At 37.9% G+C, this 27,929-nt stretch overlaps 3 protein-coding genes and 1 non-coding gene across 4 annotated transcripts in view; 1 reads left to right on the forward strand and 3 right to left on the reverse strand.

The window, feature by feature from the left end:
* The window catches only part of LOC134749389 (transmembrane protease serine 9-like), a 41,192-nt gene extending 39,322 nt beyond the window's left edge, over window positions 1–1,870 (reverse strand). Inside the window, exon 1 of the mRNA XM_063684312.1 lies at window positions 1,578–1,870. Coding sequence (XP_063540382.1) covers window positions 1,578–1,676 — 99 coding nt within the window. The 5' untranslated portion in view covers window positions 1,677–1,870. The remainder of the gene's footprint in view (window positions 1–1,577) is intronic.
* Window positions 1,361–27,885, forward strand: LOC134751168 (heterogeneous nuclear ribonucleoprotein A1, A2/B1 homolog). The gene is made up of 9 exons (XM_063686544.1): window positions 1,361–1,372; window positions 21,851–21,934; window positions 22,040–22,263; window positions 22,701–22,945; window positions 23,767–23,958; window positions 25,011–25,211; window positions 25,624–25,737; window positions 26,286–26,936; window positions 27,092–27,885. The coding sequence occupies exons 2-7, from the start codon at window positions 21,905–21,907 to the stop codon at window positions 25,728–25,730; spliced, it is 999 nt and encodes a 332-aa protein (XP_063542614.1). The 5' UTR covers window positions 1,361–1,372; window positions 21,851–21,904; the 3' UTR covers window positions 25,731–25,737; window positions 26,286–26,936; window positions 27,092–27,885.
* Trnas-cga (transfer RNA serine (anticodon CGA)) lies at window positions 4,517–4,589 on the reverse strand. The gene has a single exon. It is a non-coding gene; the product is annotated as a tRNA-Ser (tRNA).
* Window positions 16,830–19,769, reverse strand: LOC134751177 (heterogeneous nuclear ribonucleoprotein 87F-like). The gene is made up of 6 exons (XM_063686555.1): window positions 19,555–19,769; window positions 19,097–19,320; window positions 18,434–18,678; window positions 18,058–18,195; window positions 17,644–17,978; window positions 16,830–17,359 (listed from the first exon to the last, which is right to left on the reverse strand). Exons 1-5 carry the CDS (start codon window positions 19,585–19,587, stop codon window positions 17,650–17,652), a joined length of 969 nt encoding a protein of 322 aa, XP_063542625.1. The 5' UTR covers window positions 19,588–19,769; the 3' UTR covers window positions 16,830–17,359; window positions 17,644–17,649.
* Window positions 27,886–27,929: the final 44 nt, after the last annotated feature.

Consider the following 27,929-nt stretch of genomic DNA (forward strand, 5'->3'; position numbering starts at 1 on the left):
GGTAAACCAGGCATCGTCGTGCTTGGATTGACCATCATGAACAACACGTCGCCACATGGGTCGGTCTTCGGCCAGTTTCTGCCATTGGTTGCATGGGATATTAAAGGCAATCATATCACGCTTGCCACAATCTTTAAAGCGCAGCATTGGCCGCCCGACCGGTCTTTTTGCGTCTGCAATCTCTCCTAGCAGACAGTGACAATACATACATACATATCCCATAGGAGTAGGTGGCATACTTCCTGCCTAGCACAGCTAAACTGTGGAATGAACTGTCGCCCGTGGTATTTCCAGACCGATACGACCTTCAACCTTCAAAAAAAGAGTGTATTTCCATCTTAAATGCCGGCAACGCACTTGCAACCCCTCTAATGTTGCAGGTGTCCATGGGCAACAGTAATTGCAAACATCAAGAATATTGCCCAAAGAGACATCTATGATTTTAGGGTTCCATTTCATTGTCAACAAGGAACATTTACTAATTTCGCCATGTCAGTAGACCCGTAGCTGGTACCTACTTACATAACGAACAACGCCACGGAATTTACGGACCGAGTGCAAAAATTGAGTCCATAACCGCTGTGCGATGATTCATGGTTACGTATATGCACGCTGTATGCAATGCAATGCACAGAAGAAAATTTTGTTTCCTTGAAATGATTGCCCCAAATATGTCATTTTACTTATTTTGCACCTACCTCAGCATTTTACTTCAAAACATCTTTATTAATTGTAATGGGAATTAAGATAAATTGCTACCGATAGTTTGTGACAGCACTTAGCTTAAATTAATTGTAATATATATGGAGCCTTGTACAAAAAAATCCAGCACTTGCCCTAACCACAAGGTATGTAACTACCTGTATAAATTAAAAAAATATATAATAATAATACCTATAATTATATTATACCTTGCTCGATACGCACCGTCTAGCGTCTTGTTCTCGTGGTAATAAAGCAACAGCAGTCAGCTGGCGGAAAGTAAAAGTGCACGTACGGTCAACGCACGCGCAGCCCGACCGACCGTGATAACGCTCCCGACGTAAACAAGCGGGATTCCCAGGAAGAGGACGGATGTTGTGAACTACAAACTTGAACTTATTGCTAACTTAATTTTGAGAGGTACTCTCCTCGAAACCTTCTTTCCAGATTATGACGATGCTATGATTTACCTAACACGAAACCAGAAGGGTGAAATCCGTAAAGAATAAGCAGAGGAACCGATGAAGAGGAAGAGCATAATTTTTAATGTTGGTGTTATGCAGTCCAATGTTAATGTTAACCTACAGCATAATTATTTCAATTAACCCAACTGTTTTCTCAGTACATATTTGTAGCAAATTTAACCATTACGGCCTTTATTGTACTCAACTGACCTTGCAACAAATCGCATGCGAATTTAATACATTGCCGGCCATGTGGGTTCAACGAATTGAATTGATCGATCAAAAGCCGCAAACCACATGCAATCTTTTGAAAGGTGAGTAAAGGTCTTTAGGCGGAAGAAAGTCAATATTTTCCTTGTTGCACTATTAAGCATCTTCATAACGGGTTGTAGTGTATATGCTTAAACTCACATGGTTATCAAGCGCAGCGATATCCGGCGAGCTTATCTCCCTCGCAGCCCCGAAACAAACAAACACAAAAACAAGAGCCACTGTTGTCCATGGGCACATTGTCGCGGGTCCGGGGTAGGAAACGGTGGAGAACTAAATGCGCAACCATTTATTTGCACGGCATCTCGAGGATCACTGGCGAAGTCGGTGAAGGCGAGTGGCTGGCATTATTCGCGTACTGACGGCCGCGGCGGCGCAGCCGCAGTGCGGGGTCTTCGGCCACACCACCGCACTTTCACTCGCGCCAAAATCCCGGCGCCCCACCATGTTAGCTTAGCACCAGCTAGCGCAGCTCGACCAGTTCCTATAGGTTAAAGTAAGTATCCTATCATTAAAAAGGATGCTAATCGGGACAGACAGCCGTCGCAGAGATATAAGTATCATTATTGTCTAATTGACCGAAGCGTAGCGAAGGTCTACGGTTTGACTCGGGCGTTTTGCTTTTGTATGTCCGGATGTTCTCCTCTACAGGTCGCTATTCTCAACCGATTCTCGTGAAATTTTGTGACCAAATTTTATGATTAAATAGAATTTTTTTGTCAATCCGGTTTTTGGAAATTGTTCAAAATGGCCGAGTCGTGATAGCTCGCGCCTAAACAAATAGTCGTATCGATATCATAATAGTATTTTCTTTTTGAGACATGTTTACAGTTTAAATATCGAAAAATGCAAATAATTTGTATCACTGGTTTTGGCGGTATTTAGATATTTAGTTTTTAGTCGAGAATGAGTAGCCGAATTTCGTCAGCTTATCTAAGAACTATCATGGCGGGTTTTGCAAACATTCGCTTTTTTTGTTTGCATCGGGTGGTCCCTGGTTCGATCCCCAGTGATTGTATGCTGCTACATAACTTTTTGTATTTTTTTTACACTTAAATTTCGTATTGTTTTTAATTATTTTTTATTTTTCTGTTTTGAAAAAATGAAAAAAAAAAAACTTATTTTAATTGATCAAGCGCGGGCTGCGTATTCGTTTAATTTTTACTTAACTAGCTTTTACTTAACTAGCCCTAAAAATATGTTTTATTGTTATTTTAATTTTCTAAAGTGTTCTAAACGGCGGAGCCATACATTTATTCAGCTTTAAGTGGTTCTCCTTATGTGAATTTCATACAATATTAATTACAGTTTTTCTCTTAATATGTACGTAGAATTTTTTCACGATTAACTTAGGTAGTATATTAGGTATAGATTCGTTGGTCTAAGCGGGTTCATGGAGCCAATTATTCAATAATATTAGTGAATAATGCGTTAAAAAATTGAGAAATTTTTGCTCAAGGCCTGTTTGTGTGAGTGACCTTTACACTATCCATGTCAAACAAGATGGTGAAGTTTAATAATAACCAAAGATAGATATAACTCCGTAATAGATGGATACAGTCTAAGGAAAAAACGTGCCTCGAAAATCACGAAAATTTGATTCTCGATCAGATGGCGCCACTAGTTTTGGCCTACTCTCGTATAGAGGGCGTTGACTGTTTCGTTTGTTATTTATAATTTTAACGCATACCAGTGAAAGAACATGGGTCAAAATCATATAAAAATAATTAATGCAAATAAAAAAATCATTTATTCATATTTAAATACATTTTAACGTATTTTTATAAATCTTCATTTTTAGTTTTAAAGTATGTCGATAGATGGCAGTGAATTTACAGTGGTTACAAAATTTACTATGACAGTACCGCTCTATCTTATTATATCCTCATTGTAATAACTAACAAAGATGTCAGATGTCACTTTAACACAGGTGACTTAACTAAGTAGTGCCTAATTTGCTCGATAGGTGGTGACATCGTGAGATTCGTGAGGTAGCAATAGAAACGGGCCCAAAGGGTAAAAACGGTACCCTCTATTACTAAGATTCCTCTGCCCGTCTGTCTGTCACCAGGCTGTATCTCATGAACCGTGATAGCTAGACAGTTGAAATTTTCATAGATGATGTATTTCTGTTGCCGATATAACAACAAATACTAAAAAGTACGGAACCCTCGGTGGGCGAGCGCTTGATTGCGTGTGGCTCCCTTTATTATATCTCCACTACTAAACATTTCAATACTTTTAGAAATTCAAAAACTAGCCAGGTATACGGGCTGGTTTGGGTCAGTGAAGGCAGCTACCAGATCCCGTGCTGCTACGCGAAAATGGTCTTAGAAGACCTTCCCTCAATTTCAAATGGGGTTGGCCGGTCGAAGTGTTTAGTAGATGGCGCCAGCATAGCTTGCCCTGTCAATCCCTAGATTTGCGTCAAATTTTTGTTTTTTTAATGCCCTGGATGCCAGCCTTTTAAGCCAAATCTCATAAAAAAAGGGGCAAGCTATGATGGCGCCATCTCTGCAAACCTTTGACAGTTGCCAACCCCATTAATGAAAATAATTTTACAGATTTTGGAAAAAACATAGGTACCTACAAGGTGCGAAAGTTCATATTTGACAAACTTTTTTTTGACGTGAAACGTAAGGTGAACGTGACACATCCATCTTAAGCTATGCTCGCGAGGTCTACAGCTCATAGAGCCACTAGTATTATATTTTTTTCGAACCTATTATTACAAAACCACGGAAAACTGATATGAATCTTGTCAATAATGATGAGGCTACGTCTACCGATACCGTTAGTATAACTTGGGACTTGGGATCTTTAGACAACATTTTTTTAAATTCGAATCATGCGAACTAATGAAAGTTTAAATAAACAGTGACCGAGACTGCTTGTTCGGTAACACTCAATTGTAATGACTAAAATTCGGCCCTAATTCCTTGTCTACAAACAAGTTTGAGAACAAATCAAATTATTTTTTTAAATATTTTGATTTGTGTTTTTTAAAGTAGTCACACTACTATATATAAATTAAAAACTGTAATAGCATATATTAAAGAAAAAGTGACGAAGCCCTCCAGTGGCGAAGGCCGGATTCGAACCGGCGTCTTTAGCTATCGCGGCTAACGCCATGAACCCCTAGGCCACCTCGCCACCACCACACCCTTCCTTTTCCTTGTCTACAATTAAATAACAATAATAATAAATATTAGGGGACATCTTACATAGATCAACCTAGCCCTAAACTAAGCAAAGCTTGTACTATAGGTGCTAGGCGACGATAATCTATATATATAAACGTAAAAGTCCTGACTAACTGACTGACTGACTGACTCACTTAAATCAACGCCTAGCCCAAACCGTTGGACCTAGAGAGCTGAATTTTTCACAATAGATAGCTTTTATGACGTTAGTATCCACTAAGAAGGGGTTTTTCAAAATTCATCCCCTAAGGTGGTGAAAAAGGGGTTGAAAGTTTGTATGGAGTTCATAAATTTTATTGAGTGCGGGACTGGAATCTTTGTATAAAGGTATATTATCAGCATAGAAGAAAAGTAATTTCAGCGATTTTAAAAATTCACCCCTTAAAGGGGTTGAAAAGGGTTTGAAAGTTTGTATAGGGTTCAAATTTTATTTTAAGATAGGAAATTGAAACTTCGTAGAAAGGTATTTAATTAAAAGGCAAGAAAACTTATTTCAGCATTTTTGAAAATTCATCCCCCAAGGTGGTAAAAAAGAGGTTGAAAGTTTGTATGGAGATCAAACCTTTTTTTGAGTACAGGACTTCAGTCTTTGTATAAAGGCATATTATTAGAATACAAGAAAAGTAATTTAAGCGTTTTTAAATATTCATCCCCTAAAAGGGTTAAAAAGGGGTTGAAAGTTTGAATCCATTATTGAAACTTCTTAGAAAGGCATTGTATAATATTACAAAAAAAAATATTTCAACGTTCTTAATAATTCTACCCCTAAGGGTGTTAAAAAGGGGATGTAAGTTTATATGTAGTACAAGTTTTCGTTTTAGCTAGGAACATGAAACTTGGTTAAAGGGCATTATATTAAAATAGACGAAAACTGATTGCACCGTGTTTGAAAAGTTTGTATTAATAAAGTGTGCAGCGGGAGCGAACATTTTTTTTAAATAAAGGACTTGAAAATCTAAGTGTTGAGAGGGATTATATCGAGAACAGTTTTTTCAGTTAGGGGCTTGAAACTTTGTACTTTGTGAAAGACAAATTTCATGCGTTGTATATAATTATTAACAAATGATTAACCGTCCCTACTGATATCTTTTGCTGCATAATGTTCTATGCTCATGTAAAATATATAACCACCAACATACAAATCCACGCGTACGAAGACGCGGGCAACAGCTAGTTATACATACTTATATATATAAATATAAATTTATTTATTGAAAACATAATATACAGCATTACAGTCTAAACCAAATCACTGTACAATTCAAATTATAAAAATACGTAAGTTATACACAATGCCTACAATGCAATATAATAAATACATACCTACATACATGGAAAACACCCATGATGACTCAGGAAAATATTTGTGTTCATCACACAAATAAATGCCCTTACCGGGATTCGAACCCAGGACCATCGGCTTTACAGGCAGGGTCACTACCCACTAAGCCAGACCGGCCGCCGAAATTTAAAAATTAAATTGAAAATTAGGGCTAATAGGCTAATAGGGACAAGAGGTCGCAATGGTAAAAGAAAGAAATTAAGATATAGTATGATTTTCTCAAATGATTTTTACGCCTAAGACATATCATAAGGCCTAAGGCAGGGGTCACCAAATGGCGGACCGCGGTCCGCATCCGGACCGCCGACGTTTTTTATTTTTTTGATTATTTAATAAACTCAATGAGAAACGGACCGCGATGGTAATTTTATTCTAAGAACCGGACCCCTGAAGAAACTAATTGGTGACCCCTGGCCTGAGGCATATAATCTGTTAAACAAAAGCCATTGTTTCTGTTGTGCGAGCGGTCAGCTTCCGTTTTGAGCGCGTGTCAAAGCAACAATGTCGTTTAAAAAACTGCTATATCGTATTGGTTTTAAGGTTCAAACCTGTAATAATATGAGCGCTCGCCTTCATTGAGGTGGTCGATCGTCCTACATTACCAAAACATGTTAGATGTTAGACTTGAACCTTAAAACCACCACGATACAGTTGCTTTTTAAAGGACATTGTTGTTTTGACGCGTTGCTAATCCGGGAGCTAACCGCGCTCGCAGAAAAGAAACAATGGAATTTGTTTAACAGCAGATTAGGGTCTTAGGCTTAAAAATCATTTGTGGTATTTTCTATAAAAAGGGACCTTATTGTCGATGGCGCTTACGCCATTATTAACGATGCTCCGCTATAAATACATTGCTGCGCGACGTTGTGCGGCGTAAGCGGCATTGACAATAAGGTCCCTTTTCATAGAAAATGCCCTATTTGAGAAAATTTATACTATACCTATATAAGGTAGTAGTAAAATACGTCACCACATAAATACACCCATGAATACCAGGATTACCAGGAAACCTAAACAGCTGCTTGCATAAAATTATTTATATGAAACCGTATAAATTAAATATCAGAAATGAATTTAGCATCCTTGAGTTAAGTACACGAAAATGATACCAAACTTGACTACATAGCAAAACTTTATTTTTTAGAAATTTCGGGGGGCACCCCCTTTAAGTCAAAATTTTGCATCAAAAATTCGATTGGCTCCCCTTTTTAAATCAATCTGTGAGTCAAAAGGAGCAAATCTGCAAAAGGAAATTCCATCATCATCATTTGCCGTATAATTAAGTGTACACAACGGACTAGTTGTGGGGTTTCCCAGCGTGCTGATAAATGAAAGTGAAATCAGCGGAATAATGGATTTCCGCAATACAAGCTAAGTCGTGGAAACGAGATGTCTAAGATCACAAAAGGTGTACTTAGTAAAATCATTCCTTGCGTTTTCCCGGCATTTTTGCCACGGCTCATGGGAGCCTGGGGTCCGCTTGGCAAATAATCCCAGGAATTGGCGTGGGTACTAGTTTTTACGAAAGCGACTGCCATCTGACCTTCCAACCCAGAGGGTAAACTGAGCCTTATTGGGTTTAGTCCGGTTTCCTCGCGATGTTTTCCTTCACCGAAAAGCGACTGGTAAATATCAAATAATATTTCGTACATAAGTTTCGAAAAACTCATTGGTTCGTACCAATGAGTTTTTCGGCCGGCTCGTGCCAGGGTTTGAACCCGTGACCTCCGGATTGCAAGTCGCAAGCTCTTACCGCTAGGCCACCAGCGCTTCAAAATAGTAAATTATGATATCACTTTTAGGGTTCCGTACCCAAAGGGTACGGTCGGTCGTCACCCAAGGGGTCGGTCGGAGTGGCGAGCCTTGGGGGAGGCCTATGTCCAGCAGTGGACGTCTATCGGCTGACATGATGATGATGATGATGATGACCCAAAGGGTAAAAACGGGACCCTATTACTAAGACTCCGCTGTCCGTCACCAGACTGTATCTCATGAACCGTGATTGTTAAACAGTTGAAATTCTCACAGATGATGTATTTCTGTTGCCGCTATAACAGCAAATACTTAAAAGTACGGAACCCTCGGTGCGCGAGTCCGACTCGCACTTGGCCGATTTTTACCTTTCAATGCGCTGCGGACGATATCGGCCTGTCTTCTTCTTCTTTTAAAATTATGGCTTCAGCCCAGTGGGACTATTTCGCCAGTATCAAGGTATTGAGAGGTTTACAAACGACAAAAATTGTGCGGTTGTACAAGACAGTGTACGGTGATTTGTTAGCTCTTGTAAATCGATAGCTAGTCTTTACAAGAAGCACGTGGACTACCGGCCGTTGACTCCAAGATGGTGGTTAAACGCGCTTCAAAATTAATTCTCCATTCACTGCACACTACCACATTAGTTTACTGTATAATAAGCTATCGATATTACACTTTAAACAATATTAATAAGCAAAAAACAAAGTAATTAATCACGATGCTAACTATCAAGATGGCGCTCGAACCGGAAGTCTATCGGCCTGTCAGTTAGAACAAAAATTTGACAGTTTCGAACAACTGACAGGCCGATATCGTCCGGCGGACTGGTAATGAGTGGGCCCCTTGGTACACTTACATTTACCTACATGTCGAGCACAACGCACTGATATTGATCTCAACGAACTTTAATTCGGTAGTATAGTCCACAATTTGAATACCTACAGTCTGGCAAAAAAGATCAGAAATTAAAAAATGGCAACACTGTAGTGTCGTCCCTTTCAAGCAACAGCTTCATGCTTTCAAGTCAATCTAAGAAAAAAGATTCATGGAAAAACGGGACACTACAGTGTTGCCACTTTTTAATTTCTACTCTTTTTTGCCAGACTGTATTTATTGTCTATGACCCACTTGCACCATCCCAGTAACCCAAGGTTAAGCCGTTAAACCGTTAACCCAGTGTCAAATTGTAATTGTAACCATAGTAACTCCAGGTTTAACCGGTTAACCCCGGGTTAGGGAATGGTGCAAGTGGGCCTAGTGTGGAAAAAAATTATGGGCCCTGGAGGGAAAGTACCTTTTAATACCTTAAGCGCCCTCCAGACTACGCGGCGCGAAGCTGCGAACACGAGTGTGGAGTCGATTTCGCTGATTAGCAAACTAGACTCCACACTCGTGTTCGCGGCTTCGCGCCGCGATTCGCACACGAGTGTGGAGGGCCCTTTAAGTTAGCTCATTTTACTTTATACAGTCTCCATGGTTTTACTTAAAGGAAACATTCTTTTATTTTTTTAAATAAACAAAACTGCATTCAAAGATTTTTTTTAAATTCGATTGTCTCGCCCGGGAATCGACTCGACTAAAAATTAAAAAAAAAACACTATTTAATTCTACTAGTCGATACAGTCAATGTTAATGATAACATTTCTCCATTATTAGGTCTTCCACTCATCGGTCATACAAAATATCCATAAAATGGAATATTTAGTACTTATTGTACTTTAGAATATTTTTAGACAAGCAAAATTTAAAAAAAAAAAAAAAATCTGAATAGTTTTATTCTTTTTAAAAATAAAATGTTTCGTTTAAGTCATAGACCTAGCATTACATAGACCAGCTATACGCGTGCGCCCGTAAGGGATAGACATAGATGACGTCATAAACGTGGGGATACCATATTGGTAAAAATTACCCCAATATTTGATATCACGTTGGGGCGATTACCCTGGAGGCAAAGTTAGCTTGTTTGACGGTATTAAAAAATTGTTAAATAAAATGTCAATGGGCCGTTCTTTTTAGGCGTATGAACAATGAAATACCTCCTATAATTCGCGCAGGTGGTACAAAACTAAACATGTTTAGTAAATAAAACGTAAAATAAAATGTATTATGGGTTTTAATTTAAAGAAATCACAAATCGCAATCACACCAATTAATGTACACCACATTTAATCTTCACAACATTTGTTCATTTATTTTTTGGAAATAGAAGTACGAAAAAACTTCGAGGTCAAAATTACCCATAAAATTATGATATTTTCATCTGGTATCCCTAACATGATTGTTATGCAGCTAAATTAAGAAGAAGTTTAAAAATGGCTGACCTCAGACTCCTACCTACCTACGTAATTTGGGCGGATAATTTTACAAATAATGTTTTGTTAATTTGCGTAAATAATTGTGATATTTTTATTGAAATCGTTTGATTCTACATTGCTTTGAGTGTAACGTAATTTTACGATGTTATTCTCACATATTGCGTTAAGAGGAAGGTGTAAAATACCGTACTTACGTGTGAAAGGTTATGATCTCATATTTTTGCTCAGAGCGGCTATTACAGCCGATTACAGAACAATTCACCAGTATTTTATCAAAGTTCAAGCATTCAAAACGCTAACCATCACTATATTTCATAAGAGAAAGCACAATTTCATACAAAACAACGATAATTAAACAAGCAACGAACAAACATGACATGTCACGTACTTATTTGTTTGCCACAACCTCGGTTGTGGCAGCGGTGGAAAAGTGAAACTATGACAAGGACAAACAATAACAGCGCTTTCTCTGCTACTCCTACTGAAAGATACATAAGACTATCCCGTTCGGTCATTTTCCCCCACCCCTCATGACCGATCCAGTTATACTAGATTCATGGTTTAAGTAAAATGAGTTAAATTAAGGTTTTAAGGCACTTTCCCTTAACGGTCCATTAATTCCATTATTTTATTTATTTATTGTATATCAGAGGTCGACAAACCGCAGGTCGTGACTCGCAAGTCGCATTACGGCTCTTCAGGCTACATAAAAAGGGCCCTCCACACTCATGCGCGAATCGCGGCGCGAAGCCGCGAACATGAGTGTGGAGTCTAGTTCGCTAATCAGCGAAATCGACTCCACACTCGCGTTCGCGGTTTCGCGCCGTGTAGTCTGGAGCGAGCTTAAGATTTAACATTTGCTCCTTGAGACTTCAAAAACTGGTGATTTTTATTGTAATTGGCTCATTTTAGGGTTCCGTACCCAAAGGGTAAAACGGGACCCTACTACTAAGACTCCACTGTCCGTGTGTCTGTCTGTCACCAGGCTGTCTCATGAACCGTGATAGCTAGACAGTTGAAATTTTCACAGATGATGTATATCTGTTTCCGCTATAACAACAAATACTAAAAAGTACGGAACCCTCGGTGGGCGAGGCCGACTCGCACTTGTCCGGTTTTTTCTTAATTTATTCAACGTCCAATCATGGTGTTCCTACGTTACTGGCTAGTGGCTGGTTCTCGTGGTGGGATTATAATATAAGATAAGATAGTACGGCTAACATAAGACCACCAAACTTACGCGTAGAATGCTGAGCTAGTAATTTGTCGAGGTAAGCACTGGGGCAAACATGAAAACGAATCTTAAGCGCCTACAATATTCGAGTTAGCAACAATATCCGTCAAGAAGAGAGATTGTTCAAATGTTTGACAATGTATTCGAGTAGGTACCCCGAGGGCCTACCGCGAACCACGTTCGACGTGTTGCCTCTCTGTCGCACTTGTAAATTCGTACGTAAGTGTGACAGGGAGGCAACACGTCGAACGTGGTTCGCAGTAGGCCCTCTGTTGTTACGGACCATTTGTTATTGATTTAATCCTAGCCATATCTCATGGCTCCTCTACACGATCGCTCAACGTAGGCCAAAGGGACGCATTTATGCGGTAAAGGGAACAAGTGATATTGTTCTCATTCCACCGCATAGCTGCGTCCCTTAGATTGGCCTACGTTGGGCGATCATGTAGAGGAACCATTAGCTTATGGGTGCGAAAAGGAACTTGTTTTGTCATTTCATTTAAGTGGCGTACGTATATAAACATGAAGGCTAGTGAGTAGACGGACTTGCTTGATAGACGGTTATCTCCACATTGACCTTATGGAGATTATACCTATATGTATACCCAGCACCTATGCATTCTTACTGCCAAGTTTGTGTGGTCAATCTACAAGTATTCGCACAACTAGTTTTTACGAAATAGGCATGACTGGGATTAATCCGGTTTCCTCAAGATTAATTTCTCGTCTTTCTTCAGCAAAAAGAAGATTGGTATTTGTCAAACTACCTATGTATCATATCTATATAAAAAATCCTAAAACTCATGGTACTAGCATGCACTTGTTTGCTCGAACCCACGACTGGTTTACCAAGTCACCATTGTGCGATCAGTGCATTAATCTCTGCAAAGATTTATTAATCTTTCAATTGTGAACGGAACCATCCCATACCATACCTTTATCTCATTTCATCCCATACCAGCAGCGGTATCATGGTCCAATTTTTGTCACTTGTCATATCATGCGTCACTTTCGCACTTACGTACTTGTTAGAGCGTGACAGGTATGGTGACAAATGATAGACAGCCGTCCATCTTAGCCCCGCAGGAATGCCAGGTAGGTAGCGGGTAGGAACAATTATTATTATTATTTTTGCACGGAACCATCCCATACCATACCTTTATTTTATCTCATCCCATACCAGGAATGCCAGGTAGGTAGCAGGTAGGAAAACTTTTTTTTGTGCACGGAACCATCCCATACCAGGAATACCAGTTAGGGACAACTTTTTTTTATTAATTCTCCATTTTGACGACAGGTTTAAATTCTGTTGTTCTCTACGTCGTTATGCGAAACCACAAAATCCTTTTGGATTTAGGGCATGCGGACTTCTAAAATATTTCATCCATGTAGGTTATATGAGAGGAAATGTACGAGTACACTGGCACGCATGCTTTTGTAGGAGCCGTAGGAGGCAATCAGTTCTGAAATCCATCCCGACTAAACGTGCCACATAAATCTGTCTTTTTAGGTAGGTATTGAAATCAAATAAAGAGAGAAAGGAGATAATAGCCGATTTAAAAGAAAACACACATTTATTTTTAAACTCTTTATTTTTTTTTAAACACAACGAAGGTAAAAAGGATATTAACCAGTCACCGTTTTTGGACCCCATTGTATTTTCATAAGCAGACGGATATACAGGTATACAGGGTGTGGCAAACTGCCAGATTAACGGAAACGAGAGGTCATTAACCCTTAACTGTAGATACGTCTGCTCCGTTATAGAATACATCAAGGTCGCCGTGATCGTAGGTACGTGTTGTTTCGACGCATATCAAAATTAACAGTCCTCAAAATTTTAACTAATCCAACTTTTACTCCTTCAGAAATTGCCTACTCAAAAATCCATCTTCGTAGTGCGTGCAAAATGAAGTTTGATATGTGTCGACACGTATTGATGATTCAACCAAAACAATACTCACCTGAAGATGACATAACTGGCCGATCGATATGACCCCAGTCCCTCCCGCAGTCCATGGAAAATAAAATTTAAAGAATTAGAAATAAAATAATAGGGAAAAACTTCTAACGCATGACCGTTGTACCTACGTGTCGTAGAATTTTATTTTGTTTATATAACCACGCGTTTTATCTGGGATTCCCCTACTCTTACAGGTGGTTCGCTGTTTATTTTTTATTTCTGAGCTGCGTGCTGCGTCGTATAGGTCAGAGCGTAAACACAGCGTAATATTAATTTCACTGCGGAAATGTGCAAAAAATCCGACAATGACTATATTCTAAAACGTAATTCAAGACCAAAAAAACTACCACAAGGTTCCAGAATATTTTTATTTGTGAAAACATGGTACAATAAAATTGTGGTGGTAAATTATGTACTTACAGGTTTCTCTGTTTTACCCACGAGTGCAGGTATACAAATTTTGGATCGCATACGGTTGCCACTACAATAAAACGTAAGTACAAAAGTATTTATCTTTTTTACGAAAAAACGCTAAAATAATTTATTGTTAATTTTAAATTTTAATCCTAAGATTTAAAGAACGACGGCCGGTTATGACGACGGGTCTGGCCAAGTGGATAGTGACCCTGCCTGTGAAGCAGATGATGGTCCTGGGTTCGAATCCCGGTAAGGGCATTTATTTGTGTGATGAGCACAGATATTTGTTCCTGAGTCATAGGTGTTTTGTATTTATTTAAGTATTTATATATTAAATATATCGTTGCCCTACAAAAAAACCTTATTTATCAATAGTGATGAAGCCAATAAAGAAGCATATTGCAAAAAGGTTGGCGAAACCTGAAATGTTTACTTGACAGTGACATATGTGGCTTTGACACTTTTGACAGTGTTTTTTTTGTAGTATCTGTCGGTTTTTTTGGTCTTGAATTCCAGTTTCGGGTTATAGCGGTAAAATTTACACACAGTCTTCCCTCCATTCAAGAAGTACCTACCTACCCTACTGACAGCGCCGCTTCCAAAATAGTGACTGCCAAAACTGTGCCACCAAAGAATTACCGTTAAATATGAATAACGGTTGGGTTAGAAGGTTAACAGCTCGGCATAACTAATTCCATCTTTAAAATTCCTACGTGAGATTCTCCCGCATTATTGTGCTTTATACTAGATTCATGGTTCACGCCGCCTGTTTTTGGAAATCGGCCTGAGCCTGGGCCACGCCTGGGCACATTTCGCCTAAGGTAACATTCATTTCGTTTGAGATTGGTTTGAGACTGAGATAACTTACCTACAAAACGAGTAATTTACGCATGCGCCAAACACGAATCTAGTTGATTATAAGTTACAGCGCGATTGCACTTTGCAGTGTAAGAGCGGGACGCACTCTTCCCTATACTGCATTTCATATAAAATTATTTGTTTAAAATTGAACTATAGTGCCTATAACTGCCGTATGGCTTCATGTGTTCAAACTAATGCTCTTGTAATACATACACAGAAGTAGTGTAGTGTTCAATAGACATTCCATGTTTGAATTTTGTATTTAATTACACAAAATTACAGAATTCCATAGCCACAGGGATAAAATTTAAATCCACCTAGAGGTCACTACCAGAAGGAGGCTTAGGGTTGTCGTTCTTTCCCATAACGAGTTTATCGTGTTTTTACATTATGAACATACCCCCTACATCGTTATCGCGGGAGCAAAATCAAGCCTGTCAAAGAACACATGTAACAGAACGTCTGTTTTGTAAAAGTGGAATATTCTGCCTACACATTTAAACCTCTAAGATGTTCCTCATATCAAGTAAAGTTTTCGCTGAAAAAGGTCAATTAAACTCTTATTTCACTATGTAAACGCCTACCTATAAGGGCATTTCCACTTCGAAAACCCATCAAAACATTTGGGTTATTTCTACTCAGAATCACGAGGACTATCGATTTAAAAAGAAAAAAAGAATGTTGAAAGAAAAAAGTTTTCTAGCGCATTTTCACATACATTTTGTATGGATCGTTACAAAACAACTGACACCCAAAATTTGTATGAAAAACTGGGGACACTTTTTTTTCTTTGTCTCATTCAATAGTACTCGTGATTCTAAATAACCCAAAAGTTGATGGTTTTTCGAAAAAAAGTAAATGTTACACGTGAGTGAAAATGCCCTTATAGGTACTAAAGTTTATGGGGTTATTATTCCCACTAGTTACCACCAACTTGTTACCCAGGTGAAAAAAAAAACAGTTATCACGGGTAACGTGATAACTGTTTTTTTTTTCACCTGTCCCCAGTGGTAAATACAAAAAAAAAACAGTAGATACCACAAACTCACTGGTGGTAACTGGTGGGAATTTTTATTCCCAGTTACCACCATATTTTAATGTTCTATACTGACAAAAATATGTACCTACATGAATATAGTGGGTTATATTTCGTCCATCGACAGCAGATTCAGTTAACTGCTGTAAAACTGGACAAACGTTTTTAAATAAGTTTATCGGTACCAGTATGAAATAATTCTATACGAATCAGTTTAACCTTTTCGCCGCCATTGACTTGATATAAATTCAGTACATTTCGTGCCCCACACGCCACGAATACATAGCAAGTCTTTGTTTTTATCAGGTTTGTTTACGTGCAATTTTTGACATGGCGTTGATTACACTTTATTACTTCATTGACGTGGCGGCGAAAAGGTTAAGGCCGCTTCCTTGACGGCGCGGTATCGGTGCAATTCCCAGTATTTCTTCCTGATTGGCGCGCCCGCGACTCCGCGCCAAGCAGGAAGGTGCGCGTACTGCACCAATACAGCGCCGCCAAGTGGGAAGCGGCCTAACGATTATAACCACGAAAGCAAAACAAGAGCTATATTTCCAGTTTACTAAATCACCTGTCTACGTAAAAAATTCCCACCATATTTATCTGGGTATTTTTGTCAGTATTGAACATTAAAATATTTTGATGTTAACAACTGGGAATAAAAATTCCCACTAGTTACAAAGTGAGTCGGTGGTAACTAGTGGGATTTTTTTACTGTTTGTTACCACTGGACTAAATAAATTAAAAAATATAAATTCAATATACGCGATATAATCCGTTTTCAGTTTTATTTCATGAGTAACTATCGCGGCAACCAAAGACAATATTACCACTGGATTAGTAAAAAAATAATCGCAGTTGTTACCACTGGTAACAACTTTGTGGTAACTAGTGAGAATAACTAAGTTTATTAAGTATGATCAAATTTTGGACTTAGGCCATAAATCATTTGTAGGCCTTGGTTTAGTTAATTAAAAAAAATTAAGGGGTGGATGCTCCTGTAACTGAAGGATTTTTTTTCTCGGAATGTACCTAACTACCCTTCCGTCCGGTGTAGCAACCAATATTTAACTGTAATACCTACGCCGTGAACACCTCCAATGCTACTTATGGTGTAAAGGTTTTTTTTTATTAGTTACCTTCCTCATAGATTCCTGTTGTTCGTGAGAACAAGACCTGTGATTTTATTCAGGCTACGGTTCTCATATTTTTTACTCTAAATAAAAAAATAAAAAGGAATATTTACAGATCTAAAGAAACAACCCTACAGTTTGTATTAAATTTTATTTTACATTAAATTAACCTACAGATTTAATTATATGCCTACATTTTTATTTAACAGCTAATTGAGAACTTAATACTGAGTAAAAGTCAGGAAAAATAGTCTGAATCATGATTCTTTATATTCTATGTCAAATAAAATAAATTGATCTCATACACCTAGCATCTACTAAAAAGGGAGTTCTTACATTATCCTAGATTGTACTTTATTACTGTAAAAAATGTAATTCTAATTTTCGTTTTACATAGCTATTTCCTTAAAAGTATGTCACGGTAAGTACCTAAGTACTACAATAAATAGAAGACCAACTTACAAAGATCAGTACACATTTTAAAATATTCTAATTCATATTTCTATGAACGAGACAAGAACTCCAGCTAATTTCTAAGGTTTTCCTGACGGCTTCTCCTAGGTGGTCTCGCGTGTGGACCATGAGGTGTGTAACTAGTGCTCCGGAGCGTACTGCCTACACTAGCACGGTTAACACTGCTTTACTAGTGTACTTAGCACGAAACCTAGAGATTGAAAAAATCTTTAATGAGTCATAAATAAACACACTAACACTACCAGCATAGCATTATCATTGGAATCATTTGCCAAAAAAAGACAGGAGTCGCTAACTATTCCTAAGCTTCATATGTTAATGCTATGTATGGCTCAGTGAAATAAATTTAACCTGTTAATCCTGAAAAACGATTTATATCCTATTAAGAGTTCTAAACTTTTGTATAGATTTTAACAGTGAGCGATTTGATAGTGAGTAGTATGAAAAATGATGTAATTATGAAAAAATACATACCTGGATTTAGAAGCGACCTCCTCTTCCTTGGCCACCACCATAGCTGCTGCCGCCGCCGCCGCCGTAACCACCGCTGCTGCTGCCGCCACCACCCTGATTCATGTTGTATGGTGCAGTACGATTGTTAGTATATTGCTGATTTCTAGTGGGCCCCCCGCTATAGCTTTGTTGGCCATAGCTGCCAAAGTCTTGATTTCCACCCCAGCTACCCCCTCCGCGTTGGTTTCCGCCGCCTCCATAACCACCACCCCCCTGGTTTCCTCCCCATCCTCCTCCCTGGTTATTATCCCATGGATTTGAGTTATTCCAACCTCCCTGGTTGTTACCATAGCCTCCTGGAACATAAAACATTGAAATGAATACTTGTCAATTTCATAATCTATATTGAAGAACATCAAAATAAAGTATACATACCTCCGTTACCCCAGCTATCGTTTCTGCCTTGGCCTTGTCTGCCACCACCACCACCACCTCCTCTTTGGTCAGAGCCATCCTTAGGCAAGGCTTTCTTAACATCCAATTGTTTACCACCGATTTTATGGGGGACATTCACTATAAAGAAGAGAAAAGGAATTAGAAATATAAAAAAAACAATCGCTTGGTTGCGAAGGTTAAATAGCTGCAATGTACATTGACTTGCGTACCGGATATACCATTTAAATAAGTAGTCAGGTATAGCTTATAATCAATGGTTAATCTCCACAATTAGAGAAGCCAGACCTAGATATAAAAATCCATCCTGGGGCAAGATTGTGGACGAAAAAATAAAAAATATTGCAAAAACACTTACAGCAAACTTTGTCAACTGGATCATAGTCATCAAATTCCACAAATCCGAAGCCACGCTTTTTGCCGGTAGCTTTATCGGTGACGATGCTAACATTCTGTACATTCCCGTAACTCGAGAAGTACTCTCGGAGTTGTTCCTCATCATGGTCATCCTTAATGCCACCAATAAACAGTTTCTTAACTGTGGCACCGGCTTCAGGATTTTTAATATCCTGGCGAGCAACTGCGCGCTTAGTCTCTACCACCCTGTAACAATATAGTTGCTTGAATACCAGTTTCAACACGAACGCTATACTATAGCGGCTATAGGTATAGCATTGAAGTACCTATATACTACTAGCGACCGGCCTTGGCTTCGCACGGGTGCAATGCTGATGACCTTCCGCTTAAATCACTATCTATTTAAAAAAAACCGCATTAAAATCCTTTGCATAGTTTTAAAGATCTAAGCATACATAGGGACAGGCCGACAGCAGGAAGCGACTTTGTTTTATACTATGTAGTAATTAATGTCGACCTCACAGAAAATGCCACGTGCAGTTTACACGAAACATTCACCAAGTGTTGTCTTGTGATTTTTGCAGCATAAAACGATACAAAAAGTAGAAAAAACCTTTTATATAGCTGGACTGCAATAACTAGAAAGTGAAAAAAATGTACTAACCTTCCGTCGATGCGGTGGGGCCGGTTGTTTTGCGCGTCATCGACCATATGAGCTTTCGAGTAAGTAATGAACCCGAATCCACGGGATCGCTTGGTCTTGGGGTCCTTCATGACGACAACGTCTACTATTTCCCCCCATTTTTCGAAATGAGACTTCAATGATTCGTCCGACGTGCGATAGTTCAGACCACCGATGAAGATTTTTCGGTGAACTTCTGGCTCATCCTGAAAGTAGGACGCGCGTTCAACAAAATGGCGGACATGGTCGGCGTGGTTTTTTATCGAACCGGGGCAGATTCAATACAAAACCATACAAGGAAACTTGGACGAGTCATTATGAAACTACATAGATTAACAAGAAAACTTATTCTTAAAAGTAGTAACAAGTGCAAGAAAATATTAAGTACCTAATAAAAAGTAGTTCCGTGAGATAAAAATAGAATAATATATTATACTTACAAAACCGTCATCTCCGTTTTGTTGCGGCCTCATTTTTCTATTTATACTAAATATAACGTTATGAGAAACTGTTTGTCTAAACTTTAAGCTTAATTAATTTAAAACACAAATAACAACTTTTCGGCGTTCCCAACACAACCACTCCGGACCGACGCCACGCCAAAAAGAAAAGAAAATGGTGGACTTCGAAAGCGGTCGATCGATAGCGTCGCACCCATGTCGCACCTCCGCACGTCCGGCCTGCGTGGCTCGGGGTTACCACTTTACCCCAAAATAACAACATACTTTACCCCCTTTACCCCAAAAATGTCGTCATTCAATAAATTTTCATTAAATGCTTGAAAGGCTTAATAATTTTTATTTATGATGGTATTCATGTACCTACCTTTTGAGTGTGAGTTATTGTTATTATTAAAGTTGTAAATGTCAAAATAATTAATTTAAAACACTATTTGTAGACCTTATCTCATTGCAATAAGGTTTACGTGGTCCAAAAATGCTACCGTCTGATGATAGTCTTGAAATAGAAATAGAAATAAGTTTATTTGCAGAAAAAGGGTACAAATAAGTGCCTTAGGTTAAATGTATATTACATACAATCGTTTCACCTTCTTCAGCTGTTTAACTACAAATAAAAAACTATGAGGTACAGGAGTTAATTTTGCAAGCATACATTATTTTAATCTAACGTTTGATGCGGTTTTTAGGATTCCGTACCCAAAGGGTAAAAACGGGACCCTATTACTAAGACTCCGCTGTCTGTCTGTCCGTCTGTCCGTCTGTCACCAGGCTGTATTTCTTTTTTTGTCAGACTAGAAATAAAATTACAGCCGTTTGAAATTTACAGTTTTTTTTTGGTACAAGCCTATGATTACTGTTCTTTGGATTTAAATGCTTATATAAAGTAAAAACATGTTTTTGGAATTATTGCAGCCCCATCTGCTTTCAGCATTGTGCAATTATCCTTATTATCAGATCACTATGATGATTGAAACACATAACAGAAATGGCAGTGTGGCAGCATAAACCTTGCAAGAAATGGTAACAAATCGGATTATTATTATGTTTTAAAGCTAGTTAGACCAAGAAAAATCTGCAGAGATTTTGACAGCACACGCAGTGCCAGTGTTATTTATACGTCATTAATTTTATAGAAGTTTGACGTTTAAAATAACATCTGCACTGCGTATGCTATTAAAATCGCTGTAGACTTTTCTTGGTTTAACTCTAATTACATATTGCGATTTATTATCCGAATTCTTTGACGTAAAACTTAAAAGGTTGGAGTATGAGTATAACAGAGAATTTTTTGTAGAAGTTCTGGAACCAAAACAGAAAATGGAAAAGTGAAATGTTTGTTAAACTTACGATAAAGAACCATAGGAATGGGTAGTTTTTATATAAGTAAAGGTTCTAGAATTAAGTATGCCGTGAGCATTATGGGCACTTTTGCACCAGAAGCGATAACGAACGGGTTTGACTAAATTACCTCGTGTAATTATATAATTATTTGTTAGAAATGCAATATTTTATTGGATTGTAAATAAATTTTGATTAAGTAAAATAAAATAATGTTTTAGAAATTCCGACCCGAAAAAATAACTTTTAATGAGTGTAAAACACTTATTAAAACTGCGTGTACTTTATTTCAATCATATTTGGTTGTTTTTTTTTGCTTTATTATTTTAGCGAAAATATTGAAATTCCAATTATTCACTATTCCTTGGCCAATCTCCATTCTTAATACTTACACACACACATAAACATTCATGCACACTTATGCAGCAGTAAACGGCAACGGTGCGCCATTGTAAACATTTTCTCAAAAGTATGGTTGTCTTTTTTTAACAAATAGCATTTGTACAAGAGCAAAGAGCAAAAAGTGACAGTTGTTGACTTAAGTTGTCGCGTCGAAGGGAACGAACGAACGCGCGACGTCTAGATTAGTCAGGGTTGAGTGACCAGCAGTCCCGTGTTGCCAAAAGAAAATTTATTTTACCCTAATAAACCTTAAATAAAATAATGTAGATACAAATAATTAAAAGTATGTTAATATTGATTAACGTAATATATTTATTATTAACAATTCATAAGGGTGATTATTTTCATATAAACCAATAAAATGAAAGGCAGCATTATAAAACAAATGCCATAGAGCAAGAAAAAAAAACGAAGAAAAATAAATGAATGACGTTACAATTTGTTGTCATCGTTCAATCGTTATCAAGTTTTCCTTTAATTTAGTCGGTTATAATTACAAAATAGCTTTCTTATTAAAACGTGATTTGTACTCAAAATTTTCACGAACTTGTTTATTTTTCTAAAACAGACCAACACGCTCTAGATCAATATGAAGCCTAATGGAGGTGGTGATGACTTCGTAAGTATTTTTTTAGTTCATTTTCCTTACAGTGCCGCATCGTAGCTATCTAAATTCTAGAATGTTCACGATTACAATTGTTTTTCTTTTCAATTTACTTCATAGGAAGAACCAGAACATATGCGCAAACTGTTTATCGGTGGATTAGACTACCGAACAACCGATACGTCTTTGAAGGAATTTTACGAGCAATGGGGCGAAATTGTAGACGTGGTGGTCATGAAGGACCCACAAACAAAACGATCAAGAGGCTTCGGCTTCATTACTTACTCTCAAGCTTCAATGGTTGACGAAGCTCAGAGCAATCGACCACATAAGATTGATGGCAGGTGAGTTTGTTTTTTGTATCTTAAATCATATTGTTGTTGGTCTACCGGTTGGACAAAAATATGTTTTACTTTTAGACTAAAACCACAGATTGAATATGGTATCATTGTGACACTTCTCTCTTTAGCCCTTTTCTATTTACCCTTGGGTGTAGGCCTCCTTCATTTTGCGACATTCGTCACTGTTCTGTGCGACCTGGAGCCACTTCTTCCCCGCAGTCCTTTTGATGTTGTTGTCTCAATGCATTTGGGGTCTACTTTGAGGATGCTCTTCACCCCATGGCCGCCACTCAAGTAGTCGTATACTCATTTGACACTTATTTGGTCTAAAACTTACTTATACAAAATCACCAAAGTAGCAAGCTTACAGTCACCAGGTAGATTTTGTGCCTACATTACCTGTTGCAATAAATACAAATATATTTGTCACCTTTCCATAGGATTGTGGAACCTAAACGGGCAGTACCCAGGGAAGAAATCAAGAGGCCTGATGCAAGTGCTACAGTTAAAAAGCTGTTTGTTGGGGGCCTGAAGCAAGATATTGAAGAGGAGGACTTAAAGGAATACTTTAGCCCTTATGGAAATATTGTGTCTGTTAGTTTAGTTACTGAAAAAGACACTGGCAAGAAGAGAGGCTTCGGTTTCATTGAGTTTGATGACTATGATCCCGTTGATAGGATATGTTGTAAGTAGTTATTACATTTACTTATTCTGTAGTACAACACTGATTGATCATGAAATATTTTATTGTCTAGGTCTTGATACTATACAGTCACCAAATGGCGGACCGCTGACCTATTTAATTTTATTGCTTATTTAATAAACTCAAGGAGAAACGGACCGTGATGGTCATTTTATTTTAAGAACTGGACTCCTGAAGAAACTAATTGGTGACCTCTGCTATACACAATGATTGAATGAATGAAATTGTTTATTCATAATGAACATATGGTAACATAAGATACGGGTATAGTTAAAATATAAACCATGCAAAACCATAAACCACAAATTCTGAGTTGTGTTGTGTATTCATTTACTTGTATGTAGTTAATTGCTTTTGCACAATGATTATTTATATTATTTATTATTAACAATATATTTACCCGGCATTACAGACAAGCCAATACACCGAGAAATTAAATATTGTAGATTACACAGTATACAAACACATGAACTATATATAAGAGACAATTAATGTAAGTGACATTAAACATAAGTGCTCGACAGCCTGTCATCCATCAACTCGCAGAACTTTAAACATTTACAGCACACAGTCGCCCATCTCCAAGCAAACAAGTCACATTCAGGTGCCGATGTCAGGAGCGCATTGAGCAGCGTCAGCGCACGATAGAGCGGCGAATTCCTATGCGACACAATCAAAGATGTCTAACTTATAGACCTACACTCTTTGGCTTTGCAAGGACTAAAACTGTTACGAGTAATGTCCAAACTGCATGAAAATACTGCAAACTGCTAGGTGCTACAACAGGCATTTATTTTTTACAGTGCAACAGAGCCACAACGTTAAAGGGCGTCACCTAGATGTGAAGAAGGCTTTGTCGAAGTCCGAGATGGCTGGCGGCCCCCAGGGCGGCGGCGGCGGCGCGCGGCGCGGAGGACGCGGCGGCGGCGGCGGCGGCGGTGGCGGCGGCGGTGCGTGGAACCGCGGCAACGACAACCAGGATTGGGGGAATCAGGGTAACTGCTAGCTTTGCTACTTATATTAATATTTCTGAGTTATGGACGTTTTCTATCTATTTAGGGCAGAGGCGTATTTTAAAGATTTGGTGCCCCGGGCCAGTTACATACGTCACCCCATTAAGTGACTGGTGATATTGTATCTCATATAATGTTTTGTCGCCCCTTGCAGCCTGCTGCCCCGTGCCATAGCGCCCTTGGCCCTAGGGTAAATACGCCCCTGATCTGGAGATGTTATCTATATATCGTTGTCTGTACCCACAACACAAGCCTTATTGAGCTTGCTGTGAGATTGGGTTGATTGTGTAAGATTGTCCTATAAATTATAGGACAATCTTACACAATCTACTCACAACTATATAAGTGTAATATATATTTAATTATAATATTATATTTGTTGGTTGTTTAAACATGCAACTCAATGGTTTAACAATTAAGATTTGGCACAGAAAATTATCTATTAATCGATAAAAAGTTATTATTCCAACAACTCCAATGAACTTGATATTAGCTGTATGTACCCATACATATACATTTCCTTATTTATAATGTGTTGCCGATTTTTATTAACAGATATTTACTGTTACTTTCTCCTTTCTAGTTTAGAAGTATATATAATATGCTTGATGACAAATTTTTATTAATAAAAAAAACGGCCCATCCATTGCATTACAACAATACAAAACTCAGGAATGATAATAATTCGTACTTCACTCGCGAAACGCGCCTAACAAAACGATAAGTGAATGTGACGTCACAGTCCAACTGAGAACGAATTTTGTCGGTGAAATATTGCATTTATGTATATAGTTGCTATACAATCTTATTTTTGATAAAATGTATGAAATCGAAAAGGGTACCATTTCTTTTTACCTATTTGAAAGTAAAAAAAAAAAAACTAAAATTTGAATCTTTCTTTTTTATCATTTCCATATATTATTTTAATATCCATATTATTGTGATGAATTGCTCATTTGCTATCGAATTTACTAGATTTTGTTATAAAATTCAACATGTGTCATCATCCCTATTAAATAAATGTGTTATGTCAGGAGGGTACGGACAAGGAGGAGGATGGGGTAACCAGAATCCGTGGGAGTCCAGCAACCAAGGCGGTTGGGGCACCCAGGGCTATGGAGACCAGGGTGGTTGGGGTCAGGGCCAGAGCTTTGGCGCTGGTTACCAGCAGAACTACTCAGGAGGGCCTATGAGGGCCAATTATAATACTTCTCGCCCTCAGCCTTACAATCAAGGTAAGTTTCTTTGTTCTTCCGACTACTTCTAAATTTTAAGTTAATTAAGGACCTCTAAAGTCAAATCAAATATATCAAATATATATAAAAGCAACTAAAGTTATATGTCAATGTCAGAACTGTATAATCAGGGAGTACCATTCATATTTGCTGTTTTAGTAAAGATGTTAACATTAACATTAGACACTAATGATTTGTGTCATTAGGATCAAAATTAATACTTATTAAATGTCGACTTTACAAATGGAAATGCATAATTGTTGCATAAATTAACTGTAACAGCAGATAAAGTGACGAATGCAACATAACAGGAAAGTCATTGCAATTAATAGTCTGTATAAGACTCAAATTGAAGAGATTGTATTGTACGACGTTTGCCCAAATGTAAACTGTCGTGGATGTTTGTTGGCAGGCGGCGGTGCCGGGTACGCCACGGGGGCGGGGGCGGGGGCGGGCGCGGGCGCGGGGGGCTACAGCAGCGCGGGCGCCGCGCCCGACGGCAACCAGCGCCGCTTCTAGTCCTCTTGTGAGTATGACCTTATGGCTTGTGGCCTGACATTCTTGTTTTTTTTTGTCTCGATTTAAAACAACAATATGGCGAGAGATCCGAGTAGATATAATATACGAGCACGCTGCCATTTGACATCATATTATAAATCCATACACAGTCGAATCGTGGTTACACAGCAAACTGGAGGTGTGCTGCATACAGTATGCATGTGGTATGCACAGTATGCTCGGCCTTTACTTCTATAATTTCATTGAAAGGATTCACAATACTAAATTATGGTTGAATGAATTTAGATCAAGACAAAGATTGATGATTATGCCCTGGGCGAGACTGATATATTTTTATAGACTTACCTACAGCTTTATTTTAGTTTAAGCAGTATTTTTTTTTAAATAAAATGACATTACACTAAACTCAAACTGACTGACCCACTATCGACAGATACCCCTAAAATCGGGCACACTATAAATTAATGTTAATCATATTTAATTTTCTTATAGGCAGTGCAAAGTTTCAGGAGATTTTTGTCCATGTTTCTCATGATGATATTTTTCAATGCGTAGGTATCAAGTTGCGCTTACTTGAAGCTAGGCAGGCAGAATGTTAGACGGGAGGTAGGCCAGGCGTCAGCTAGCTAGTGAGGGACAAGCGGACTTTACCAAGTGACTACAATTACATAGTCATTTTACATTTTTTTCTTCAACTAAGGTTGGTTCACAATAAGGTACTGTGTAGGCAATAGATTCATTTTTCCTATTTTTAAGATTGTAATAGTGGTTTAGCACTCACTGCTTTTATTCTTTTAATACTAGAATTGCAACATACTGATTCACTAAAATAGCTGTTTCCTAACACGAGACATTTTGCTTATTTGCTTAGAATCTTCGTCGTATCAAATATTGACGTCATCGACAGTATTAAAATGCAAATAATGAGTTAAATAATTACAGGTACACTCAGCGTCAAATACTCTGTAACAGTCAAAGTGGCCAAATAGTTTCGTACACCATACTAAATATATGGTTATGCCATGCCATATGGTTATGGTTATGGTTGTGTTATACTAAATATATGGTGTACCGAACTATTTGACTACTTTGGTTGCTACAAAGTATTTGACGCTGAGTGTACAATATACAGGGGCACAAAAAATACTGATTGTCTCGTTTGGTCCTTGGTTTCAAAGTTTAGTGTGTCTGGAAATTGATATTAAAGTGCGACATAAAATAGTAGAAATAAAATAAAATGGAACCAAAACAATTCCATACTAAATTGTTGCCATGTTTAAGCATTTTACGTCAAAAATGTGACAATTACGTAGGAAGTGGCACACTCAATAATTTTCTACAATTTCTTGTCGGACTGTAAGTGGATGTTGTAGTTTGCGTTTCCAGTCTTGAGAGAGTGAAAGTCAAATCACAGTTTTTACATTTTAACGTGTCACAATGTCTGTAATGCACGGATTTTAGACAGGTATCTATCGCACCAGCCGTCCGCATCAGACGTTAAACGCAAGCAGCGATTAAGTCTCTTTCAATTTATGTAAAAGCTGTGGCTTAATGCATTGTTACGTTTCTAGTTCGTAAGTGAGAAAAAAAAACAATTTGAATTTGACTTTATTAGTGTTTAATATAAAGTCGTGGGTTATATTTTAGTTTAAATTTTGACGTTCAGAATGCTAGGGGCTAGTTTTAAATTGACATTCCAAAGGATTCTAAACAGTTGCTTGGGTGTAATTCGTTACACGTTATATTGAAAATTCATTCATTCACTAAGTAATCTGTACGTAAAGTTGTCAATTTGTAATGAAATTATTGGATTGTTGCATGGAATTGTTATTACATAAATTTAAATATTTAAAATTACAAGACTGTTCACAAATTTGGATAAGGTAGTCAAAACAGAGACATTTTCTGGCCAAGTAAATGTTTTCGCGCGTTTAACCCCAATTTATAGTTAAGGATAAAATGTATATTTGTTTTCGTTTGTTTTTTCTCAATTTTACCTACAATGTTAATGTAGATTCCTCTTACATATGTCTGTGTGCAATATATTAAATAAAAACTGTTTTCCATGGACTCTTCTACATGCGGACGAGCGTTCCTCGTGGAAAAGGCCATGGTAAGTTGACTTTTCCCAAATAAATATATTTCAACAATTTAACTATCTTTTATTTATCTAGTTAGTGGCCCGGCTCCGGCCCGTTC

Source organism: Cydia strobilella, chromosome 2 (genome assembly GCF_947568885.1).
Source record: "Cydia strobilella chromosome 2, ilCydStro3.1, whole genome shotgun sequence".
Taxonomy (NCBI): Eukaryota; Metazoa; Arthropoda; class Insecta; order Lepidoptera; family Tortricidae; genus Cydia; species Cydia strobilella.

Bases quoted from the DNA above. Each gene is read 5' to 3' on its own strand.
- LOC134751177 (XM_063686555.1), bottom strand. From the start codon at position 19,587: ATGAGGCCGCAACAAAACGGAGATGACGGTTTT. The intron at 19,321-19,554 runs GTAAGTATAATA...TCCTACTTTCAG, and splicing joins AAAACGGAGATGACGGTTTT to GATGAGCCAGAAGTTCACCG. The intron at 17,979-18,057 runs GTATGTATACTT...TTTATGTTCCAG, and splicing joins CGATAGCTGGGGTAACGGAG to GAGGCTATGGTAACAACCAG.
- LOC134751168 (XM_063686544.1), top strand. From the start codon at position 21,905: ATGAAGCCTAATGGAGGTGGTGATGACTTC. The intron at 21,935-22,039 runs GTAAGTATTTTT...TTTACTTCATAG, and splicing joins ATGGAGGTGGTGATGACTTC to GAAGAACCAGAACATATGCG. The intron at 22,264-22,700 runs GTGAGTTTGTTT...ACCTTTCCATAG, and splicing joins CCACATAAGATTGATGGCAG to GATTGTGGAACCTAAACGGG.